Raw genomic sequence first — 24,219 nt, 5'->3', positions numbered from 1 at the left:
TAGTTTCAATTTGTTGTTAGTCATTTCAATGACGACTGAGAAAATAATTCTAAAATAAATKACATGCTCTAAACATTGGTGTTAGACTGTTGATGTGAATTAAATGGAATTCAGCAAGAGCATATTAGTGCTTATCAATGGAAAAGTGCTGTCTAACAACGGGTGTGAATGAACTAATATTCATTGAAATCTGGAGTACTACAGTCAATTAGAAATGAAACATATGGAACAGGCTTCAAASTTGGGGATTGTGAATGAGACTGTAGCTACTGACTGGCATGGATGCGGACGCAGCACTGGGAACAGCTGACCAGCAGGCTGGTGCCGTCCTCCTCCAGGTGAGGGGTGTAGAGTTGGCCCTCGCCGCTGCTGCTGTTGGTCTTGTCATTGGTGGTGCTGAAACACATCTCCGGGATCAGGGGTTTGGAGCTCTGTCTGCCCCCACACCGGCCTTTTACAGTGTAGCTGGGGTTGCTGCCAGACTGCGACTGGAGAGGGATGCGTATTATTAAAGGTCAAATTGTAATTTCTACGACTACTATTGTGCACAGCTGGCTGAATTGCTTTTCTGTTGCCTAAATGTCTTTAGAAGGTACATAAAAACAAAGTTCAAAGTTTATTTTTTTGTTGAAAAATAAAATTAAACTCATTAACAGCTGGATTGAGGGCCCATTAACAACAGCTACAGTATAAGGCAAAGACCAAGGACCTCTCCACTCTACCTGGTCGTATGTGTGGAAGAGCAGGCAGATAGAGCAGTAGGGGGCCTGCAGGCCCATGCGCTGGTTGTACGATCTCTCCGCCTGGGGGTTGTAAGGTTGGCTCTGCCACAGCTGAGCCAGGGGCTTGGCCCACTCCTCTGGTTCATCCTTCATATCAACATACCGCTCATCTACAAGATAGAGGTGGGAGAGAGTAACGGAGGAGGTTAAGAGAGAGGAGAAAAAGAGACTAGGGCCCTATCACTGTGAATATGTACTTGTGTTGAAAAGGTTGCTTGTTATAGAAATATATGTTGGGATACTGTTCTAACCCACCAGAAGCAGGTGCTCACCATCATCACTGTGGCTTTCACTGGAGCTGAGGAGTGGGTGCTGTTTGGGCAGCTGGCGGAGGAGAGGATATTGTTTGATCTTCACGCTCTTGCAGTCCGTCTGCTTATTTTGACTTAAGTTAGTCAGTTTACTTGGATGTAAAATCATCGGCTTACTTAAGTTTAAGTTTGTCTGCTTGATTAAAGTTAACTCCGCCTGCACTGGGGAAAGACATTGCTGGGGAAAGAGACAGGAAGAGGATGAGTGACCATCAGCTGGCTCATGTGTTGTTTCCACATCTAATGCCGTTTTCTATTGTATGTCAAGTGTGAAAACATGTCACATTTTAATCTTTAACATATTCGCCTCTAATATCAGTCTCTACTATCATCACAAACCCATAACCAAAAATGAATAACTTCTAAAGATAGAATCATGAAAGAGGGTAAACTAACCTTCCACCTGTCCCTCCTGACCTCTGCCCTCTTGATTGGCCTGGTATGTGCGTGGGTCTGGACAGGCTCCGGGCTGCTAGGGGCCTTAGCTTCGGACTTCTCCTCCTGAGCCTGGGCCTCGCCGGGCTGCTGCCACTTACTGAGGCCTTGGGCCTTTGTTTCAACCTGTTCTCCCTTCCTGGGACTCTGTGCTTCGGCCTGGATATGCTCATCTTTGGTGAATGGGACCTGGGACTCCTGCTGCCCGGCTTTGACTTGGGACTGGAGCTGGGCCTTGAGTTGAAGGTGCCGTGGCAGGTGCTCCCTGGCATAACTGTGCACGTGGAGCTGGGTGTGGTGAATCGGCTGCTGGTTCTCACGGGCGTAGCTGAGGACCTGCATGGTCTCCTTGGGGCTCTGGGTCTTGTGGAAGAGGAGGCTGGCCACCCCCAGCTTTCGGACAGGCTGAGTGGAAGGACCGGTCCTGGCTGGGGGAGCCACTACTGGGAGGTGGCCGTTTCTGTGCGACTGGGGTTGAGCCAAAATGGTCGCTGCGTGATTGCTGGTGGAGGGGATGGTGACTTTTTGTAGAGCCGGGCTTGTGCTGCTGTTGCCCTTCGTAGGGTCCGTCTTTAAATTAGGCAGTTCCCTCGAGGTGAGCTTCACTGGTGTGTCTGAAATACAAACATTTGTATCAGGAGAAGCAACAGGGATAGCATTTCCAAATATCCACTGAGTCTCATAGTGGATTAGTGACACAGATCGATTATCATGACGACTTCCGCTGCTCTGTCACTACATACTTCAGTCTGAGACTGCCATCGTTGAAGTTGTTTGTGGTGACGAGGGCTATTGTACAAAAGTCATCAGCGATTGGATAGTCTCTAACCAATCAGAGTATCAAAGCCAATGACAAATTTTCAAACCACTACTTAATTAAAAAAAAAAAATTTTTTTAACTTAACTAGACAAGTTAGTTAAGAATAAATTCTTATTTTCAATGATGGCCCAGGAACAGTGGGTTAACTGCCTTGTTCAGGGGCAGAACGACAGATTTTTACCTTGTCAGCTCGGGGATTCGATCGTGCAACCTTTCGGTTACTAGTCCAACGCTCTAACCACTAGGCTTTAACCATGTGTGTTCTGGCTCTGGCCCAACCAATCGGTTTATGGACTAATCAGACAGCCTTGAATGTGTTCGCAGATCCAAAGTCAATGTGGAGAAGAAACTAACCAGTGGAGGCTGTGAGGAGCTATGGGGGGGAGGGCGGTCTCATTGTAATGGCTGGAATGGAATAAATGGAACGGTATCAAAAATATGAAAACCACATGGTCGACCCCGCTCCATGTTTTTCCATTCCAGCCATTACAATGAGACGGTCCTCCTATAGCTCCTCCCACCAGCCTCCACTGAAACTAACATCCGGGGGCATGACGTAGTGTTTGCTTGGAGCAAGGAGTCTGGGCAGCCAGGCAGAATATCGATACCCATTTACTACAATACCCATTTACTACAAAAGTTGTTTGTAGTTTACTGAATTGTTAGCAGCTAGTAACATAAGCATTTCAAAGCAACCACTACAACACCTACTTACCGGTGTACGCAACCAATAAACTGATTTGACAAGTGGCCTGTATTCAAACCATTTGACATTTGGTGGCGGGACACTGGAGCTTATTAAAGCTGGAATCCACCATGGCAGTTTGCGATATTACAACAACAAAGAAATAACTTCAAAACAAAGAACACTTTTCCCCCCGCAGACTTCATTGCACGTGCGATATAACAGCAGAGTATTTACTACGGGTGCCGTCTTTCGGATGGGACGTTAAACGGGTGTCCTGACTCTCTGAGGTCATTAAAGATCCCATGGCACTTATCGTAAGAGTAGGGGTGTTAACCCCGGTGTCCTGGCTAAATTCCCAATCTGGCCTTCAACCATCACGGTCACCTAATAATCCCCAGTTTACAATTGGCTCATTCATCCCCCTCCTCTCCCCTGTAACTATTCCCCAGGTCGTTGCTGCAAATGAGAACGTGTTCTCAGTCAACTTACCTGGTAAAATAACGGATAAATAAAATAAAATAAAAAAATAAAATAAAAAACTACGATGCTGAACGCTCCTCTCTTTCCTTTCAGAAACAAAACAAAAACAATAACAAATGTGCTGGGGACACAAACACTGAYGCTGTTTCCCCTAATGCAGATTCCAGGTTAAAATCCAGTCAAGTGTCAGTSTGATATTTTGTGTTACCCCCTAATTTTACAAATGTATCATACTGTGCTGATTTTGCGTGTAATTTTCTAGGTTTTAAATAGTGAAAATAAGGCTGGTAGTCACAGCCTTACTGTCAGTGAGGGTACCTGTATCTGTGTAGTCCTCTGCTCCCGTGCACAGAGCGGTGAGGCCTAGTCTGGCCTTCTTTTCATACTCCTCTTCTTCATCTTTCGGGACCACCTTGTCAGGTACATCCAGACACACCCAGTGCCTCTTGGTCCCTATCCTCGGTGTTGGGCTGGTGAGCCATAAAACATTCAAGTTGAATTATTTTTATGTCAAGCATTTTTTTTTTTTTAAGGAAATTTCCATCCATATACTGTTAAATCTGCTCTATAGCACCCTCTACCAACATAAAAATTAACATCTCTTCTGACCTCTTTCTCTCCACCTCTGGCTCCTGGGAAATGCAGTCCTTCCCCTGCTCCTCCCCCAGGAACTCCTTGGCTTCTGGGGTGGACCGTGAGTGGTTGATGGTGCCTGTGTCCCGCCCCGCGAGCCACTGCTCATAGCGGTCTGGCTGGTACTTCTTCACGAACAGATCCATGGAGATCTTCACCATGTCCTTCCTGCACGTACACTGGAGGCAAGAGGAGAATACGTTCTAGGGATGTACTAATGCTCCCAGAGGTAAATAAACCAAGGTCAGTCTAATAGTATTAATAACAATCTCGTATGACTCTCTAAGTATAGTCTTTTCCCACTTTCCCTCTTTCTGCCGACCCCCATTAACTAACCGACCCCCATTAACTGGTCAACAATGGTTAWATTTTTCCCCAAACAGTAAAATGAYGTGACCAACAGAAAATATTACACAAGGAAGACATTTTTCAATAAGATCTTAAAATGGACACATGCAACAATAGCAAGCCCATCATTTTACAGTCAAAGGGCTAATAGCCTTTATATTGAACATGCAACTGCTGTAATGAAGCAGCTAATAAAACATTTGCTCAAATGAAATTTGCAGGAAAACACTGTTCTAAACACCTAATGGGATCTGTTCCATATGTGACTGAGATGGAAATCTGTTAGAAAGAACATTAACAGCAACAACTAGAATGGGTTACCAATATGACTATGGCTTCTGGACAACGAAAGAATGTAGATATGAAAACCAATAGAACAGGAGAGAAACGATGGTTATTGGCATGAGGAAGTCTGTATCAAATAATTGCCTCTACGTTTCTATGGTTGGATTTGGCTAGGCTACTTTGGAGCAAGGTARGACATTTGAGATTCTTCAAATAGCCACCCTTTGCCTTGACAGATTTGCACACTCTCAACCAGCTTCATGAGGTAGTCACCTGGAATGCATTTCAATTAACAGGTGTTCATTAACAGGTGTTACATTTGTGGAATTTCYTTMCTTCTTAATGTGTTTGAGCCAATCAGTTGTGTTGTGACAAGGTAGTGGGGCTATACAGAAGATAGTCCTATTTGGTAAAATACAAAGTCCATATTATGGCAAGAACAGCTCAAATAAGCAAAGAGAAACAACAGGCCATCATTACTTTAAGACATGAAGGTCAGTCAATAGGGAACATTTCAAGAACATTGAAAGTTTCTTCAAGTTCAGTCACAAAAACCATCAAGCGCTATGATGAAACTGGCTCTCATGAGGACCGCCACAGGAAAGGAAGACCCAGAGTTACCTCTGCTGCAGAAGATAAGTTCATTAGTGTTCCCAGCCTCAGAAATTGCTGCCCAAATAAATGCTTCAGAGTTCAAGTAACAGACACATCTCAGCATCAACTGTTCAGAGGAGACTGTGTGAATCAGGCCTTCATGGTCAAATTCCTCCAAAGAAACCACTGCTAAAGGACACCAATAAGAAGAAKAGACTTGCTTGGGACAATAAACACAAACAATGGACATTAGACTGGTGGAAATTTCTCCTTTGGTCTGGAGTCCAAATTTGAGATTTTTGGTTCCAACCGCCGTGTCTTTGTGAGACGCGGTGTGGCTGAACGGATGATCTCTGCATGTGTATTTCCCACCGTGAAGCATGGAGGAGGAGGTGTTATGGTGTGGGGGTGCTTTGCTGATGACACGGTCTGTGATTTATTTACAATTCAAGGCACACTTAACCAGCATGGCTACCAAAGCATTCTGCAGAGATACGCCATCCCATCTGGTTTGCGCTTAGTGGGACTATCATTTGTTTTTCAACAGGAGAATGACCCAACACACCTCCAGGCTGTGTAAGGGCTATTTGACCAAGAAGGAGAGTGATGGAGTGCTGCATCAGATGACCTGGCCTCCACAATCACCCGACCTCAACCAAATTGAGATGGTTTGGGACGAGTTGGACCGCAGAGTTAAGTAACAGCAACCAACAAGTGCTCAGCATTCCATTCATCAAGGCAAAAGGTGGATATTTGAAGAATAAAATAAATATATTTGGATTTGTTTAACACTTGTTTGGTTACTACATGATTCAATGTGTGTTATTTCATAGTTTTGATGTCTTCACTATTATTCTACAATGTAGAAAATAGTCAAAATAAAGAAAAACCCTTGAATGAGTAGGTGTTCTAAAACTTTTGACCGGTAGTGTAGCTCTTTTTAATTGTGTTCATCAAAACAGTTTTTAACATGTGATTGCATTTAAAAATGGTTATTTGTTGCGGAATGACTGGCCTTATAAAAGCCTGTTTCACTCCAGTAGCAGCTTTTTCAGGAGCTGCTCTCATTCTGTCTGACAGGTGACAGGATATTCCTATCCTCAAACTAGGCTCTGTACGCTGTGCGTGTGATAAGATACATGGCGACTAATGAAAAATACACACTCGCCAATTTAATTCGACAAAATTATGCAAATTAACCTATAGACCAATAAATACATTTGACCTGTCATGCTTTCGGCGGCTAACCGATTAACATCCCTAATGTACATGGTTTAAACGAGGAGCACTTAAAGAAATTGCAACTCTTCCTTACCAGCATGGCTTGCTTTCCATACTCAATCCACCTTTCGGTGGCAAAGTTGGTGGACTCGGCACAGTTGAAGCCATGGTTGAATCCGGCGTGGTAGCTATAGGGAAATGTCACCATGAACTCACCGGGCTCCTGAGTGATCTGAAACACGGACAGGAAAAAACTATCATATACTGTACAAGGCTTTATATAAGTGATCAACATAAGTTGATAAAATCCCACGGGGTCTTAGGTTGGTATACAATAAATACAGCTAAAAAAAGTAGAAAATCATTACTATTCATGAGGGCTTACCTTTTCAAATGGAATGCCATATTTCCTTAATATGGAGGGCGAGATGAGGGTCATCTTGTGCCTCAGGAAGGCTTCGCAATTTTGGTGGCTACCAGGAAAAAACCCTGAAAGGAAACAGTGTGTTGGATTAAAACTAGTTAAAAAGCAGTTGTTTTCTAATTAGGTAAAACATGTGTCAGTCCCTCTCACCTTGAGCCAAGCGCTCCATTTTCTTCCCCTGCTCTGGTGGAACACAGTACCTGTGGGCGTATCAGAACGTCAATCAGTTATCTTCTGTTATAACACTGACGTTCAAATTGTTGACATTTCTTTCACTTGGCGAGTGTTGTTTTCAATCTTGACAACGAGTCCTCAAACTACACTTACATAACCATCATCAGCATGTTGATGCTTAAAAACTTGTCTCTTATACACACACAACTACCAATACATCTACGACCGGTACGTGAGTAATAGTGTAACTACTTACCAGGACTTTGGCGCCCCAAAGTGGAGGTAGTTGATACTGTAGAGATCCATGTCTTCAGTGTGCCAGGCGAAAGTGGTCTTCCACATGCCAAAGTACAGGTAGGGCGTGTTCACCCCCTCGATGGTGATGCCATTCGCATGCTCCACCGTGTCCAGGATGGTATTCAGTTTGCCGATGTTCCAATCAGTCACATCCTGGAGAGAACGACAGAAAAATTGAACTATTGTTGCTGGATTTCATTATCTTATTCAGCGCTGTAGTGAAACAAAACCACTGCAGGCTTCTAGATTGGTTGTGAATTTAAATTGTGGGTGTAACACATGATTCTGAGAGAAACACGTACAAGTAATTTACAAAACCTTTGTCTACACAACCACAAAACACATCACTCTCACCAGCCAGCATCTTTATAACCAGGAACAATAACAACATGTTAACATTGTAAACACCATAGAATAGTAAAAAACACCCCTGGGGGGGATTCGTAATGACTCACAGGGTCGTAAAGTGTTCCGTTCACATCTGCACCGTAGATGGGCGAGTTAAAGGTCACTTTCTTCCAGTACTTCCTCTCCAGCTCCTCATAGTCGGCGTAGCGAGGACTGCAGAACCTATGATCGGGGGGGACAGTGTCGATCAGTACGGCTGATTAGAAACTATAMATTTTTCAAATCCGTGCCTGTGAGCCAGAGCCTTTCAAAATCACATGAATTACTAACAAAGCTAATCATACAAACCCTCTGTTTTAAATCATGTTATTAACTTTGTTCACTGTATCATTTCCTTAGACAAATAGCACGTACACAGAGTGACTTTTCCCAATCACAGACCAAGTCAACAAATTCTTCATACAAGAGGAAACATACAGTATAGCTCATTCACTCATAGATAGACTGTGTGTAATATGTTATGAAACTTTGTTAAAGCTGTTCCAGTKTTGGTGCAGTCAGACTCACTTGTCRCTGTTGGCCGTCTTACGGAACTCTCGGACGGTCATGGGCTTCTTCTGGATGTTGTACTGGGTGAACAGGCCTGACTGGCCCGTCACTACCTGCTGGATGGGAGCCGGGATCACCAGATCATCTATATCGTCATAGGACTTCCTGGGCTTCCAATCCTTTGGTGGCACGACCTGTAAAAACAGTCCGTTTTAGTACCAGTTACAGTGAAGTATTTCACTCGCAAAAACTTGGGTCATTTGTATTTAAAAAAATATTCACAATGTCACAGTGTAACGTATTTCTGTGCATAGCTGCTTTGCATAACTGGARGCCTGGTAATACAAATCAGAAAATAATCTTCACAAGGCAGAAGGGTTTGTGTCAGTGCTCACTTTAGCCAGGCCGGCTTGGTGTGCTCCCTGGTACTCCATGTRGGCAATGTAGTGGCTGAAGTTCTGGAACTCCTCAGCAGTGGGGTGAAAGGTCATGATCCCCTTGGAGCCAGGAGTCTGGGACMCCAAATCAGACGACATACTAAATAGAAAGCCCTGCAGATCAGAATTAAACAGGTTTCAACATCATAAGAATTGTGACATTTTAACAACAGACAGTGATGTGTTAGGAAGCTAATACAACGGACATCTGTGCAAAGGGGGGGCTGTTAAGTCATGTTGGTTCATGACTGGACAGCGTGAMAGGTTTGTTTGGACACACCCAGTGACACCTCACCATTAGGCTACAGCGTGTTTACAAACTGTTGGTCGATTGTAAATAAGATAAGAGTAGCATTGTAAACAAGAGGATGAAACAGTTCGGGTCGAAGTTGACTTAACGTGTGACACACCTTCGACAAAAAGAAAAGCAGCAACCTGATTGGTCAAGAGCAGCGTCTATTTGAAGTTTGTCCGGCCTACCCTGAAGTGTAACGTTAGCTAGTTAGCTAACTAACGTTACCTCAGATAAGTACTGCAACGATCAACTTGTAATTAGCAAATGTTGTAGCCGAATGTTATGCGTGCCATAACATAAGCAAGCTGAATAATAACACGTCCAATAAGGAATGAGAATGTATGATAAAAATAACTAACTAGGTATTTAGTTTAATGAATGTCTGCATGATTCATGGATAGCTAGCTTAGTTACATGACAGCTAGCTAGCAAGCCATCTTATTATTGCTACTAGCTAGCCATTGTCAACGACGTATTCATGATAAACAATCCAAATATGGTGTCAAATTACACGTTTAAAACAAGATACCTTACCAACACTGATAAATCTTGCGCAGTTGGTGACTTGATATCGATAGCACTTAATTCCGATTTTACCCCGAAGAGGATTTGTTCTCCATTACTACTAGTACACAAGCACAGGATCAGACGTAGCCAATCAATGAATGGTTTGACGACGTGCACTTTCTTCTTTGGAATCATGGCGTTCGCACGTTTGTTTTGTGCATGCCGCCACCTACTGTGCGGGAGTGTGTAGTCGAGCACGTGATATTTTGTATTTTGAAAATTAAAGGGGGAAAGGGAAAAAATGGCCTCACCACCTAACCCTACACCGATATACCTCTATTTCATAAAAAATAATACAAATGTATGTAAAAAAAAAATATATATATATATATATATACACTGAGTTTACAAAACATTAGGAACACCTATTCTTTCCATGAAATGGTAAATCCAGGTGAAAGGTATGATCCCTTATTGATGTCACTTCAATCAGTGTAGACGAAGGGGGGGAGACAGGTTAAAGAAGGATTTTTATGCTTTGAGACATGGATTGTGTGTGGGCCATTCATTGGGTGAATGGGCAAGACAAAAGATTGAAGTGCCTTTGAACGAGGTATGGTAGTAGGGGCCAGGTGCACCAGTTTGAGTGTGTCAAGAACTGCAAAGCTGCTGAGTTTTTCATGCTCAACAGTTTCCCATGTGTATCAAGAATGGTCCACCACCCAAAGGACATCCAGCCAACTTGACATGCCTGTGGGAAGCATTGGAGTTTACTGTCACCTTTCGACAGCTTATAGAGTCCATGCCCCAACTAATTGAGGCTGTTCTGAGGGCAAAAGGGGGTGAACGTGTTCCTAATGTTTTGTACACTCAGTGTATATACAAATAAGGAATACATTATTTATTAAGGAATTAATAATTTAATAAACAGCAACCTATTCCACTAGACGTGCAATATCTAACCTAACGTAGCAGGCGTAGAAAGAAATACCTGAGTGGAGTTCCCACAGCCCGTTTTCAGCGGAAAATGAAGCTGAGTTGAATTAGCTGTATCCCTTTTGTCCAAATAAATTAGAGTATACCACTAAAAAATATACACAGGGCCTTCAGAAAGTCTGTTTACATCCTTGACTTATTCCACATTTTGTTGTGTTACAGCCTGAATTAAACATGGATTAAATATATTTTTTTCTCACCAATCTACACACAATACCCCATAATGACAAAGGGAAAATATGTTTTTATACATTTTTGCAAACATATTGAAAATGAAATACAGAAATATCTAATTTACTTAAGAATTCACACCCCTGAGTCAATACTTTGTAGAAGCACTTTTGGCAGYGATTACAGCTGTGAGTYTYTTTAGGTAAGTCTCTAAGAGCTTTCCACAACTGGATTGTGCAACGTTTACCCATTATTCTTTTCAGAATTCTTCAAGCTCTGTCACATTGGTTGTTAATCATTGCTAGACAACCATTTTCAGGTCTTGCCATAGATTTTCTTGTAGATTTAAGTCAGAACTGTAACTGCCACTCAGGAACATTCACTGTCTTCTTGGTAAGCAATTTTGCCTGTGCTTAGCCACCCCTTAATGATTACAAGCATACCCATGACATGATGCAGCCACCACTATGCYTGAAAAGATTTAGAGCGATACTCAGTAATGTGTTGTATTGGATTTGCCYCAAACATAACACTTTGTATTCAGGACAAATAGTGAATTGCTTTCCCCMMAAAAATTCACTATTACTTTARTGCCTTGTTGCAAAGAGGATGCATGTTTTGGAATATTTTTATTCTGTACAGGCCTCTTTCTTTTCACTCTGTCAATTAGGTTAGTATTGTGGAGAAACTACAATGTTGTTGATCCATCCTCAGTTTTCTCCTATCACAGCCATTAAACTCTGTAACTGTTGTAAAGTCACCATTGGCCTCATGGTGAAATCCCTGAGCGGTTTCCTTCCTCTCCGGCAACGGCATTAGGAAGGACACCTGTATCTTCGTAGTGACTGGGTATATTTGATAAACAATCCAAAGTGGAATTAATAACTTCACCATGATCAAAGGGATATTCAATGTCTTCTTTTTTTATTTGTACCAATCTACCAATACAGAAGGCGGCCTTCTTTTCGAGACATTAGAAAACCTCCCTGGTGTTTGTGGTTGAATCTGTGTTTGAAATTCAATGCTCAACTGAGTGACCTTACAGATAATTGTATGTGTGAGGTACAGAGATGAGAGGTACTCTTTCAAAAATCATGTTAAACACTATTATTGCACACAGASTAAGTTGATGCAACTTATTATGTGACCTGTTAAGCACATTTTTACTCCTGAACTTACTTAGGCTTGCCATAACAAAGGGGATGAATACTTAATGACTCAATACATTTCAGCTTTTCATTTTTAATTAATTTGTAAGTCTCTAAAAACATAATTCCACTTTGACATTATGGGGTATTGGCTGTAGGACAGTGACAAAAAAATCTAGATTTTATCCATTTGAAATGCTGGTGTAACACAACAAAATGTGGAAAAGGTCAAGGGGTGTGAATACTTTCTGAAGGYACTGTAAGAGAGACTGGGTTAAAACTAGATTATCGTTGGTTGATGCATGATCATCGACAACGATGAGACAGCCTACAGGGAGGAAGTCAGAGACCTGGCAGTGTGGTGCCAGGAAAACAACCTCTCCCTCAACGTGAGCAGAACAAAGGAGCTGAACGAGGACTACAGGAAAAGGAGGGCCGAACACGCCCCCATTCACATCGACATGGCTGTAGTGGAGTGAGTCGAGAGCTTCAAGTTCCTTGGTGTCCACATCACCAACAAACTATGGTCCAAACACACCAAGACAGTYGTGAAGAGGGCACGACAACACATATTCCCCCTCAGGAGACTGAAAAGATTTGGCATGCATGGGTCCCCAGATCCTCAAAAAGTTCTACAGCTGCACCACCGAGAGCATCCTGACCAGTTRYATCACCGCCTGGTATGGCAACTGCTCGGCATCCGACCATAAGGCGCTACAGAGGGTGGTGCGWATGGCCCAGTACATCACTGGGGCCAAGCTTCCTGCCATCCAGGACTCCTATAGTAGGCGGTGTCAGAAGAATGCCCMAAAAATTGTCAAAGACTCCAGTCACCCAAGTCATAGACTGTGCTCTCTGCTACCACACGGMAAGCGGTACCGGAGCGCCAAGTCTAGGTCCAAAAGGCTCCTTAACAGCTTCTACCCCCAAGCAATAAGACTGCTGAACAATTAATCAAATGGGCACTGGATTATTTACATTATTTACATTATTATTTTACATTTGCATTATTTTACTCTGCTGCTACTCATTGTTTATTATCTATGCATAGTCACTTTACCCCTACCTACTCATTCAAGGGTTTTTCTTWATTTTTTCCTACATTGTAGAATAATAGTGAAGACMTCAAAACTATGAATATAACACATATGGAATCATCTAGTAACCAAAAAAAGTGTTTAACAAATCAAAATAYATATTATATTTGAGAAGTTGCCTTGAAGTTGCCTTGATGACAGCTTTGCACACTCTTGGCATTCTCTCAACCAGCTTCATGAGGAATGCATTTCAATTAACAGGTGTGCCTTAAAAGTAAWTTTGTGGAATTTCATTCCTTCTTAATGCATTTGAGCCAATCAGTTGTGTTGTGACAAGGTAGTGGGGCTATACAGAAGATAGCCCTATTTGGTAAAATACCAAGTCCATATTATGGCAAGAACAGCTCAAATAAGCAAAGAGAAATGACAGTTCATCATTACTTTAAGACATGAAGGTCAGTCAATACGGAAAATGTCAAGACCTTTGAAATATTCTCTAAGTGCAACCGCAAAWACCTTCAAGCGCTATGATGAAACTGTCTCTCATGAGGACCGCCACAGGAATGGAAGACCCAGAGTTACCTCTGCTGCAGAGGATAAGTTCATTAGAGTTACCAGCCTCAGAAAAGGYAGCCCAAATAAATGCTTCACAGAGTTCAAGTAASAGACACATCTCAACATCAACTGTTCAGAGGGAACTGTGTGAATCAGGCCTTCATGGTCGAATTGCTGTAAAGAAACCACTACTAAAGTAGACCAATAAGAAGATACATGATTGTGCCAACAAACACGAGCAATGGAAATTAGACATGTGGAAATTTSTCCTTTGGTCCGGAGTCCAAATTGGAGATTTTTGGTTCCAACCGCCGTGTCTTTGTGAGACGCGGTGTGGATGAACGGATGATCTCCGCATGTGTATTTCCCAACGTAAAGCATGGAGGAGGAGGTGTTATGGTGTGGAGGTGCTTTGCTGGTGACACTGTCTGTGATTTATTTAGAATTCAAGGCACACTTAACCAGCATGGCTACCACAGCATTCTGCAGCGATACTCCATCCCATCTGGTTTGGTCTTGGTGGGACTATCATTTGTTTTTCAACAGTACAATGACTCAACACACCTCCAGGCTGTGTAATGGCTATTTKACCAAGAAGGAGAATGGTGGAGTGCTGCATCAGATGACCTGGCATCCMCATTCCCCCGACCTCAACCAAATTGAGATGGTTTGGGATGAGTCGGACCGCAGAGTGAAGGAAAAGCAGACAACAAGTGCTCAGAATATGTGGGAACTCCTTCAAGACTGTTGGAAAAGCATTCCAGGTGAAACTGGTTGAGAGAATGCCAAGCTGTCATCAAGGTAAAGGGTGGCTATTTGAAAAATCTCAAATTTCAAATGTATTTTGATTTGTTTAACACTTTTTTGGTTACTACATGATTCCATATGTGTTATTTCATAGTTTTGATGTCTTCACTATTATACTGCAATGTAGAAAATAATTAAAATAAAGAAAAACCCTTGAATGAGTAGGTTTTCTAAAACTTTTGACCGGTAGAGTATATGTACAAATGACCTCAATTACCTTGACTAACCTGTACCTCCGCACATTGACTTGGCACTGTTAGCCTCGTTATTGTTATTTTATTGTTACTTTTTTTGTAAATATTTAATATTTATTTAGTAAATATTGTCGTAATTCTATTTTCTTAAAACTGCATTGTTGGTTAAGTTAAGGGCTTGTAAGTAAGCATTTCACGGTAAGGTTGTTGTATTTGGCGCATGTGACAAATACAATTTGACTTGATATGATTTGATTTGGTGGCATCTTTCTGTGAGGAGGTGAAAAGGCTTGTTTCTTATGTCTGTCACAATAAAATGGTCCTAATTCATTAATTCACACATTAATTTACATTCAATCATTTTCATTMATTCAGTCATTAATTCACAGAAGAACAAAAACAACCATATAATGTAAACATTTGTTTTATTTCATGCCAGGAAAGGCACATTCATACACTCAACTGAACATGTCCATATATCAGAACTGTATATGCACCTACATTCAGGCAGTGCAGGAGTTCTGATGTCAAGGAATAAATGCATKAATGACATTTACACATTTTGAACCACAAATGATAGCACACTGGATAGGACAGACTGGTTTTTTAGACATTTAGCGGAGGAAGCAAATGTGCGCCCTTCAATCCATATAGCTGTCGGAACAATCTATACAGTGCCTAAGCAGACTGGATCAGCAGCACTTCATGGTATTTTGAACAGTCTACATGAATACATCTTCTTTTCAACAGCTAGGTCAAACTCATTTGTTCCTCAACCTACTTGTTTCCATTACTTATGCATTATCTTTATGTACAGTTCATAACTCATCTCCTTAGAAATTGCATAATCACCTCTCATCCTTTCTCAGAATAATGCATATGTGAGTAAAGCATGGTAACAGTCAGGGAGATTGAACCAGATACATGTGTTACTGTGCTTCCTACTTCTTAATCACAGATCAAATCACACACTCTCATTATGAGACAAGAAAACGTTCACAAATGAGCACCTGAAAACTTATATCCTTTAGCTTATTATCATGGATGACCTTTGACATTGCAAGCACAMATAGATTGACTGGAGGGTAGTGGAGGACAATGCTTTGCTATACTATCTGGTAGACAGAAGAACAACATCATTCATAATGGTGTTATATCAAATTCAGAGGCAAAATGAGTGTCCCTATTGTTAGTTGAATAACTAGCATCAGTATTTAATATTAATGTTTATGGACTACTCTTACATTATTTGGATTGCCTATCACCAAAGCTTTGGTCCAGCTTCTCCTCTGTCCACAATGCCGCTTAGATTATACTCTCAGAGGACAGGGGAGGTTTTTGGATTTCTCAACTGTATATTGACAAGAAAATTCTCTAATATCTTAAAAGCCTATTCATGCAGCAACTTCAAATAGTCCAGTTAGGTTAGATAATTCATAACGTAGACACACAGTAAGCATAGGTTTCTAAATGCATAATATCAGACAACACCGCAAAATGTTCTTGAGGCAAAATGCTCCATGTTGGGTATAGATGAATCACTATGTTTCAAAAGCGAACCTGTATCCTAGACTGCAGGTGTGAATAAATGCACAGTGTACGACAAGGTTGACAGATACTGACTGCAACGGACAGATATTTAGTTTGCTTAAGGATATGTTTTAACAGCTTTACTTTGGCTTGATTATATTTGATGAGGTTGTTGAACTTGTATGGCCCATTTGTTTAGGTGTGTGGTGTATGTCTTGTAGTAACTTGTTGCCATAACAATGACCAATCCATCCACCACTTCCATCCAGTCAACACTTTAGTCTATAACCTGCTTAGTAGGGGATGATTACCATGACGATGACCTCATGCAAACTGGAACGCAATGTGGCATGACAAATCTTACTCCCATAATACACCACAGTCACTCATTGACTTGTATTTTTTAATTGTCATTTTAAAAAAAACATTTATTTAACAAGGCAAGTCAGTTAAGAACACATTCTTATTTTCAATGACGGCCTAGGAACAGTGGGCTATCTGCCTTGTTCAGGGGCAGAACGACAGATTTTTACCTTGTCAGCTCGTGGATTTGATCTAGCAACCTTTCGGTTAATGGCCCAACCCTCACCTGCCGTATTGTCTGGATAGTTTCACAGTTTTCGAAGTGAATTATTTTCCCCTTTGAAGTGAATCCATAATATGGACCCAGTTTTATAAGATCATCATTTCGTCATGACACCAATCAGCAGTGATATATTACTCACAAGATAATGGATGATAGGTAGCAAGGCGATCCACACACCATTTAATGGTCATGCCTTCCTCGCTTTTGTTCACAATGGTCCACTCACCAACCAAGTTTGGTACTGGAGAGAATTACAAATGGATATTGTGTTTTAATAACATCCTCTGGACCCGAGGTCTGTCTGATTACATACACCAAATGATGAAGCACAGACAGCTGTCAAAGGGGAAAGAGAAACACGCATCTCTGTCAGATTCCTCTTCTTTCCATCCTTTTCTTCATCCTTCTTGCCACAGTCCTGTTCAAATGCCAATTCTAGCTTGGAGCACCAGGTGCCTCCCCTCCACTTCCACAACAAACTCTGGCCCYGTTAATAACAGCTCTCAGCCTGCGAGCAGCCTTAAGACCATGTGCCACCTGCCAAAGACAGGCCCTCGGATTGGGTTTGCTCATGTAAAATGAGACTCATTATTGGTTATTTGTCCATGGGCTTGTTTGGTTTTGGTGTCTGGGCGACAACACCATTGACTATAACAGTCTTATCAGGATCAGTCTTGGCGGCGTTCTTTTTGGACATGTCAGGCTCCCATAGGAAAAACTCGTGCAGGAGGGTGTTGACTGTGTCAGGGCACTCCATCATCACCATGTGACTGCCCTCCTCGATGACTTTCAGAAAAGCAAACAGAAGGATCTGAAATTAAAAGGATAATAGTTACAGTCAAGATATATAAAACATTTTACAATACGATATTAGTCATTGAATATGATGGGCTTGATATAGGGACAGTTCATAATTCATATCATAATTTAATTTAATTCCTCTTTTGTAACAACTTCAAATTGAATTGATATAATGTATATTTTATATATGGGTAGTAGAGCTTCCTAACTCAATTGACATGGATTGGTATTCATAAATGTATGTCTCCTTACCTCGGCCATGCGTTGGTCCTCATCAATGGGCACAAACTTGTCGTACATGCCGTGCACCAACAGGATGGGCACGGTTAGCTCAGCGTGGTACACCTCATCCCCCTCGGGCCAGTACTGCCCGCTCATCATGGCACGCAGCACAAATGGATTCACGTTGAAGGCATTGCCCTGCTTCAGCAGCTGCTTCTCTTTGGCTCCCTGATGGGCAAACCCAGCCCTGAACATGTTGGAAAGACTCATAGCCATCAGTATTACTTGACATTCGAAATTATGTGTTACAGTAAATTCCTCTTACTCTTTGTATGCAGTAGAAGCTAAGCATTGACACTGTACACTACAGTATACTTTCTGTACGAAGAGTATCTTGGTTATGTTTTGTCTACAGCAATAGGTTGTTGTTCTATTTGTAAAGCGATGTGTTGTCATTTTGTCTACAAATGTTGTTTTGTCTGGCAATGYGTTGTTGATTTGTCTGCACTTCAATATTGTTTTGTCTACAAATAGATGAGATGATTTCCTTACTTGAGAAAGCTCCAGGCCAGGCAGGGGGACAGGCAGTGCAGCACACAGGAAGGCAGCTGGAAGATGGAACAGAGGCTGGGCTCCAGAGCTGTGGGCCCCCCTCCATTGATCATCACTACCTTGTGAACCTGGTCTGGATACTCATGGGCCAGGAAGGTACAGAACGATACCCTGAAAGGGATATAATCAAACGTGTAAAAACAATGTATTGGGAACCTGCTGTCTAATTGGTCCCTTCATCATCACATCGTCATAACCCTGCTCTCTAATTGGTCCCTTAATTGTGACATCGTCATAATGCTGCTCTTTGATTGGTTCTTCTTCATCAGTCATTGTCAGCACCAGTTTATTATGTGTTTCAAGGCATGTTCAAATACTGTTATTAATTTACTATCATGATATTCCGTCTGTTAATTGACCTAAGACATAAGATGATACTTGGTAATCAATTGACCGTTCATTTTGAACAGAGAAGCAAGCATACTGACCCATAGGAGTGCCCAATGAGGATGTTGCGTTTACGGGCGTATTTCTTGAAGATGGCACGCATGTCTTCGGCCAGGGCGTAGAAGGTGTAGGCCGCCGCAATGTGGGGGGCCGTGCTGGCCCCGTGGCCCGCCAGGTCAGGTGCGATGACCTCATACCCTAGCCGCGAGAAGAAGTCCAGCTGGCTGCCCCAGATGTCCAGCGAGCCGCCGACCCCGTGCACGAAAAAGAGCGCCACGTCCGAGTGCGTCCCCTTGCAGCTGGAGATCTCCCTCTCCGAGTCAATCATCACCATGCGCTTGGGCTTTCGGCGACGCCGGCGAGGCGGGGGTGCGGGTTTCTGCTCCCCGACCATGGACAGGGGAGGCGCTGGTTTGGGTTCAGGAGATGTGGGCACTTCCTTATAGTCGGCCAGTTCCACCTCCACGGTGCTGCAGGGCTCCAGGTCTCCATCCTGGCACTGGACAATCTCCGAGTGCAGCACGTCACCCAGGTTCTCAATGACTAGCTGGCCGTTGCGGTAGACAGTGATCTTGCGCTTGCAGTGCACACTGCTACTGTTGTTGCTGTTTCCGCTGCCCTTCTCCTGCTCTGGCTCCTTTACTTGGTTCTCCTCCGTCACTACTGGCGCCCGGCGCTCGGGCATGATGTGGCGAACCCTGAGGACTCTMCCAGGCTTCACTTCTACAAACTCGAAGGTGTCAGCTGGCTCAGAAGAGTCGACGGGCATCACCAGGCTGGCAGCCTTCCCAGTCAGACAGCACAGGATCCCATCTGTAATGCTGGTCAGCATGGTGCCTGCCTGCAGAGACACATCCATGAGAAATGCCAACGAGCTATCTTTTTCATTGAAAAAATGACATTTTCAAACGGATAGGTAGTAAGTACTGTGGTAAGAACATGAGGTAATCACAGGACGCTGGTGTCACCTCAATTGGGGAGAATGGGCTTGTGGTAATGGCTGGAACGGAATGAGTGGAATGGTATCAAATACATCAAACATGGTGTCCATGTGTTTGATGCCATTCCATTTGCTCCGTTCAAGCCATTATTATGAGCCGTCCTCCCCTCAGCAACCTCCACTGCAGGTAACATAATCTGAGTGTCGACAAAGTCTCTGATTATAAAATACTGTTTATACACAACAAACATAGTATAACAACCTAAAAAGGAGCTGTCCTCCCCTCAGCACCCTCCATTGGTAAAAACACATAATAGGAAGGATCTGGTAGGCTTAACAGACAACAAAGAWYAACTGTCAACAAAGATCTTTGAGTTAAAAGTTACCCCTGGCTCTCACCACAACAGTTCACCACACAGAAAACTACAAAACAGTTATTTGTAAATGACATTTGCTCCATGATAAACACCCTAGGGTTTCTCAATCATTAAGCTTTCAATTTAAAAAGTACCAGTTTCACACTGGGTTCAACGTCAGTYCATAGATAACAGTAAAAACAATACCCACTTCGTCTCAGTGTGGAGAAGCAGAATCAATTCACATAATGACCTAGACACAAACTAAGAATAGACAAGGCTCTTCCAAAATGGCCCCTGGACCCTAGGGTATAAATAGAATGTTAGCAATGGCACAGCTKGGTTCATGCCAACTGCTCACTGACTGTATGTATTCCATGTGCYAATGGGGTTTGGTTTTCAGTACACCAGCAGACGATGGTCTTTACGAAGACGGTTATGTCCAATAATGTCTCAAGAGGTTTTTGGCAGTCGGGTATTGGAGTATTTTATATCACACTGTTTAAATATAGACACATAGACTATCAACGGGAAGCAGAACGGAAGTGGCATATCTACAATATGTGTTGGAACTTGGATCCAGACTTCATTATTTCCTATGTACAGTAACTGTGTCTCTGCTAACGTAACCTAATTTAAACTGTTGGTCTATCGTTCAATTATCTTATGTAAAGCTGGAGTTTATGATCTATTTATGCCTAGAAATGATGATCCCGGCCATGCAAGACATTTGATTGAGTTACATTTCCAGTCAATAACGTTCACCGATATTATTAAATCATGCTCATAGCTACAGTCAGTGAGGTCTGGGGAAAACTACCACAGCCATTTTCAATTCTCAGAAAAGTGTTGCCTCCACAACAGGGAGKCTTTTCTAATGACGAGTTTGTGGAAACCCTTCCTATAAAAGCTGACCTGACACACTGGCTTTAATCAACATTTATATTTCGCTCCTGTTATTCACACCAAGGTCACACCATTGACTTATATAAATGTCAAGCCACACACACGCGCACGCACACACACCCACCTCCAATCACCTTCAACCCCGGATTCATATTCTAGCTTTATACATGATTTATTCACAATAAGGGGAGATGTGTCTAAATGATTAATACTCGCGGGTGCATTTTAAACAGACTAAGTCTCATTGTTCTATCTCTTTTCTCTTACATGTAATTGAAATGTTCATCTGTGTAATGCTTGCCATTAAAATGCTGAATAGCAGCAGATAAAACTGCTGTGTACGTATATTACAATTCCCGACCCAGATGTGTATGCTAATCGCTGACGCTGACCTAGCGAAGTTTATTAAGAAAATGAGGTGCACTGGGAAATGAGRGGCTTCTTATGCCAAAAACAAGTTTTGTTTAGCTTAACGATTTTGAGAGTGCAGGTTTGGCGAAGGCAMGTTAATGAAGTTTGGTTTAATATACAGATGGGACATCAGAAAGCAGGTAATGGGGAGAGAGGAGGGGCCATTGATCCTGGTAAATGACACCTCTGCATGAGGTGGAGCTTTATTGCTCACTCTATCCCTGCCTCCACACACACAGGGGAGTTCATTAACGTATTGAAGTGGCACACAGGGATCAATGTTTGGCTGAGGGGGAGAGGGATGGAGAGAGTRAGTGAGATGAGAAAGAGAGAGTGAAGGAGCGGGAAGGTGGATAAGGAGAGGGAAGCAGGGACGAAGAGGGTGCGAGAAAGAAGGAAGGAAGGAGAAATAGAGTGAGAAAAACAGAGAGAGAGGTTGATGCATCCTGTACTATCCTGTTTCATCCAGGAGCCAAGTGAAATTTTTGATTGCCTTTCCTTGGTGCGTCAATATGGTGAGCTGCTACAAGCAGTGAGTGAGTCATTAATCATATGAACATCTGCTACCATCACAACATTCAGTAGACACATCTAAATGTGTATTTATTTAACGTGATGACCTCTAAATCATGACATTAAGTTTAGGGTTCAGGATAGTGGATAATATGTCTATTAGCACTGCGAAAGCCATGACATATAGGCTTATACTGCATCTCCCTTATGTAATAACATATCATATTGAGGTTATTATATCATCTGATCGTATCAGGCTTGATATAAGACTGAACAGGAAGTATTTTGGAGGTGGACTTCCTTCCAGGGGATGAGGTGATGATTGATAAACTGCGAAGAGACTTGCACTCTATTGAATACTCTATTCGCACCCCGTAGCGCACTAAACAACGCACCGTGGTTCGCAAAAAAAGGGTAGTCTCGGTTCCGATTCAATTCGTGCCGTGGTGCGGTTCGCTGCTGGTGAGAACGCAGTCCGTACAAAGGAAAATATTATTGATATTGTTTGACTGCGAGCATTTGATGAAATACACGCAGCATCATAACCTGAGATCTCTGAAACGTTCGGTGAGTAGCAGCGCATTTATGAGCGCATCCGATGAAGATTAGGGGATACCGGGGCTATACCAAGGATATAGGCTACTGAATTCACGTCGCAGTGCTGTTTCCTCCSGTCAGCCCAAAGCGAAAGTAATATGAAGATTGGGACAAGTGATGCTTCATGATAATCACAAACGGTTTTAAGGTGAACATTTTTGTCTAATAAACAAATGACTTGCAGGGACACGTGGTTTTGTTTAGGAATTGTAGTTCGTTTACATTTGGCAATGTGAAACCAACCGGACCAAATGATAAAAAACACAAACGATAATAACAATAGTCGAACTCTGATTTGAACTATAGCTCAAAACTATGCGTGAAAACTACCTAAAATGCAAAGGACCTCTCGACTCAACGTCCCCTGACATTTAATCCCACGTATTAAGGTCGAAAATTAAAGTGAGATTTGAATATGAATTCTCGAGCATGGCGCTTGCAACGCTAGGGTTGTGGGTTCGATTCTCGTAGGGGCCCAGAACTGTAAAAAATACGAAAATGTATGCACTCACTACTGTAAATCGCTCTGCATACGAGCGTCTGCTAAAGGACTAAAATGTAAATTAAATGAGTTTCCAAGTGGACTGCCTCTAAATTCTCTCACCCATGTTCCTCAGCCATTTTACTATTTGATCTGCAATGCAGAATTAGGTTGATTATTCAAGCGTCATGTTTAACACACATTTGGTACGCTCTGTGCTCTAGTTTTCCACCCACACTAGGCCTCCAGTAGCCTAATACATTCTGATGCATATGTACAGTATTCAAGATACCTGGTTTGGAGGACCACTGAATCTACGATTACAATAATGTATCAAGTCTGTAAAGAAATGCAAATGTGCAGTTTATAACTAGTTATGTTTGTACTACCTATAAACATATAATGTACCACAGAGCGCAGTCAAATTCAGGTAAGACAATTGAGCATACGATAATTTTTTCAAAACTATTATGAAATATTTAACAATTTGCCAAATAGCCACTACAGTAGCCTTTATATATGGTAAGAGGACCATGAGCAAGATACAGTATATACCAACAACATAAATCAATATGGAGTTGGTGTGTTGCGCATTAATGCATCATGATTGACATCTATTTATCTGAATTCCCATTATGAAACATAAAATATACTGTTTCAGATATGGTATCAAATTGAAACAACATATAGTAATAACGTTTACTGGTGCATATGCCTATTTTTAAACGAAATTCTTACCTTACTGATGATGATCAAGGATGATGAGAAATATRATGCTCCTCTCCCATAAGACGATAGTCAATAGGTTGTTTATAATTAACTGCAGCTGAAAAATCTGTTGCATTGGTTGCAATATTAGTATAATTCAAAAGCAACCTGCAAAGGTCCTTCTGCAAGATGGAGAAGTTGATAATTGGCTTTATCTARAGATGGTTTACATCTTACTAATCAAACAAATGGAATAAGGCTTTAAATCGAAGTAATGCACACTAGGAAGGTGTGCCAATTGCAATTTTAAAATTACCATAGTAATGACAGATAGCAATGCTTTTTCGATCAGCATCCTTCCGCGCTGCGCACACGGGCGAGATTCTACCAACCCTTTTGCCCTTGTTGTTTTCCGCATCCACGGAATTCTCCTCTCAGCTTCCTTCTGCTGTTGAATGACAAGTAATATAGCGAATAGGCCACAAACATTGGTTCTACTAAAGCCAATAGGATATCTTGTATTCCTGTTGCTATGGCCGGGTGGGGAAATTTTCAAATCAAGAGATTCACATACCATAGGCATGTGTGTGTGTGTGTGTGTGTGTGTGTGTGTGTGTGTGTGTGTGTGTGTGT

General features: G+C 42.1%; 2 protein-coding genes across 6 annotated transcripts in view; both read right to left on the bottom strand.

Annotated features, from left to right (window-relative positions):
- LOC111979262 (lysine-specific demethylase 4A) overlaps positions 1 to 9,792 on the bottom strand; it is a 30,838-nt gene extending 21,046 nt beyond the window's left edge. Inside the window, exons 1-14 of one of the 4 annotated variants that reach the window (XM_070448967.1) lie at positions 9,656 to 9,792; positions 8,785 to 8,940; positions 8,408 to 8,583; positions 7,948 to 8,062; positions 7,452 to 7,645; positions 7,172 to 7,221; positions 6,983 to 7,086; positions 6,692 to 6,829; positions 4,126 to 4,328; positions 3,835 to 3,986; positions 1,490 to 2,142; positions 1,055 to 1,271; positions 723 to 892; positions 275 to 488 (exon numbers count right to left, since the gene is read on the bottom strand). In XM_070448967.1, the coding sequence (XP_070305068.1) occupies positions 275 to 488; positions 723 to 892; positions 1,055 to 1,271; positions 1,490 to 2,142; positions 3,835 to 3,986; positions 4,126 to 4,328; positions 6,692 to 6,829; positions 6,983 to 7,086; positions 7,172 to 7,221; positions 7,452 to 7,645; positions 7,948 to 8,062; positions 8,408 to 8,583; positions 8,785 to 8,925 (2,527 nt within the window). In that variant the 5' untranslated portion in view covers positions 8,926 to 8,940; positions 9,656 to 9,792. The remainder of the gene's footprint in view (positions 1 to 274; positions 489 to 722; positions 893 to 1,054; positions 1,272 to 1,489; positions 2,143 to 3,834; positions 3,987 to 4,125; positions 4,329 to 6,691; positions 6,830 to 6,982; positions 7,087 to 7,171; positions 7,222 to 7,451; positions 7,646 to 7,947; positions 8,063 to 8,407; positions 8,584 to 8,784; positions 8,941 to 9,655) is intronic. The other 3 variants (XM_024009676.2, XM_024009678.2, XM_024009677.2) reach the window with 3 other exon arrangements.
- A 7,361-nt stretch (positions 9,793 to 17,153) lies between these two features.
- Positions 17,154 to 23,990, bottom strand: LOC111978868 (protein ABHD8). Of its 2 annotated transcripts, none has more exons than XM_024009104.3 (5): positions 23,617 to 23,990; positions 18,716 to 19,515; positions 18,228 to 18,398; positions 17,706 to 17,922; positions 17,154 to 17,463 (listed from the first exon to the last, which is right to left on the bottom strand). In XM_024009104.3, exons 2-5 carry the CDS (start codon positions 19,504 to 19,506, stop codon positions 17,248 to 17,250), a joined length of 1,395 nt encoding a protein of 464 aa, XP_023864872.1. In that variant the 5' UTR covers positions 19,507 to 19,515; positions 23,617 to 23,990; the 3' UTR covers positions 17,154 to 17,247. The 2 variants fall into 2 exon arrangements, with proteins under 2 accessions (XP_023864872.1, XP_023864873.1); XM_024009105.2 differs by having other exon boundaries at positions 17,317 to 17,438.
- Between the last annotated feature and the right edge of the window lie 229 nt (positions 23,991 to 24,219).

This window comes from Salvelinus sp. IW2-2015, linkage group LG19, assembly GCF_002910315.2.
Source record: "Salvelinus sp. IW2-2015 linkage group LG19, ASM291031v2, whole genome shotgun sequence".
Classification (NCBI taxonomy): Eukaryota; Metazoa; Chordata; class Actinopteri; order Salmoniformes; family Salmonidae; genus Salvelinus; species Salvelinus sp. IW2-2015.
The sequence above is the reverse complement of the archived record's forward strand: the minus strand, read 5'-3'. Positions and strand labels throughout refer to the sequence as shown.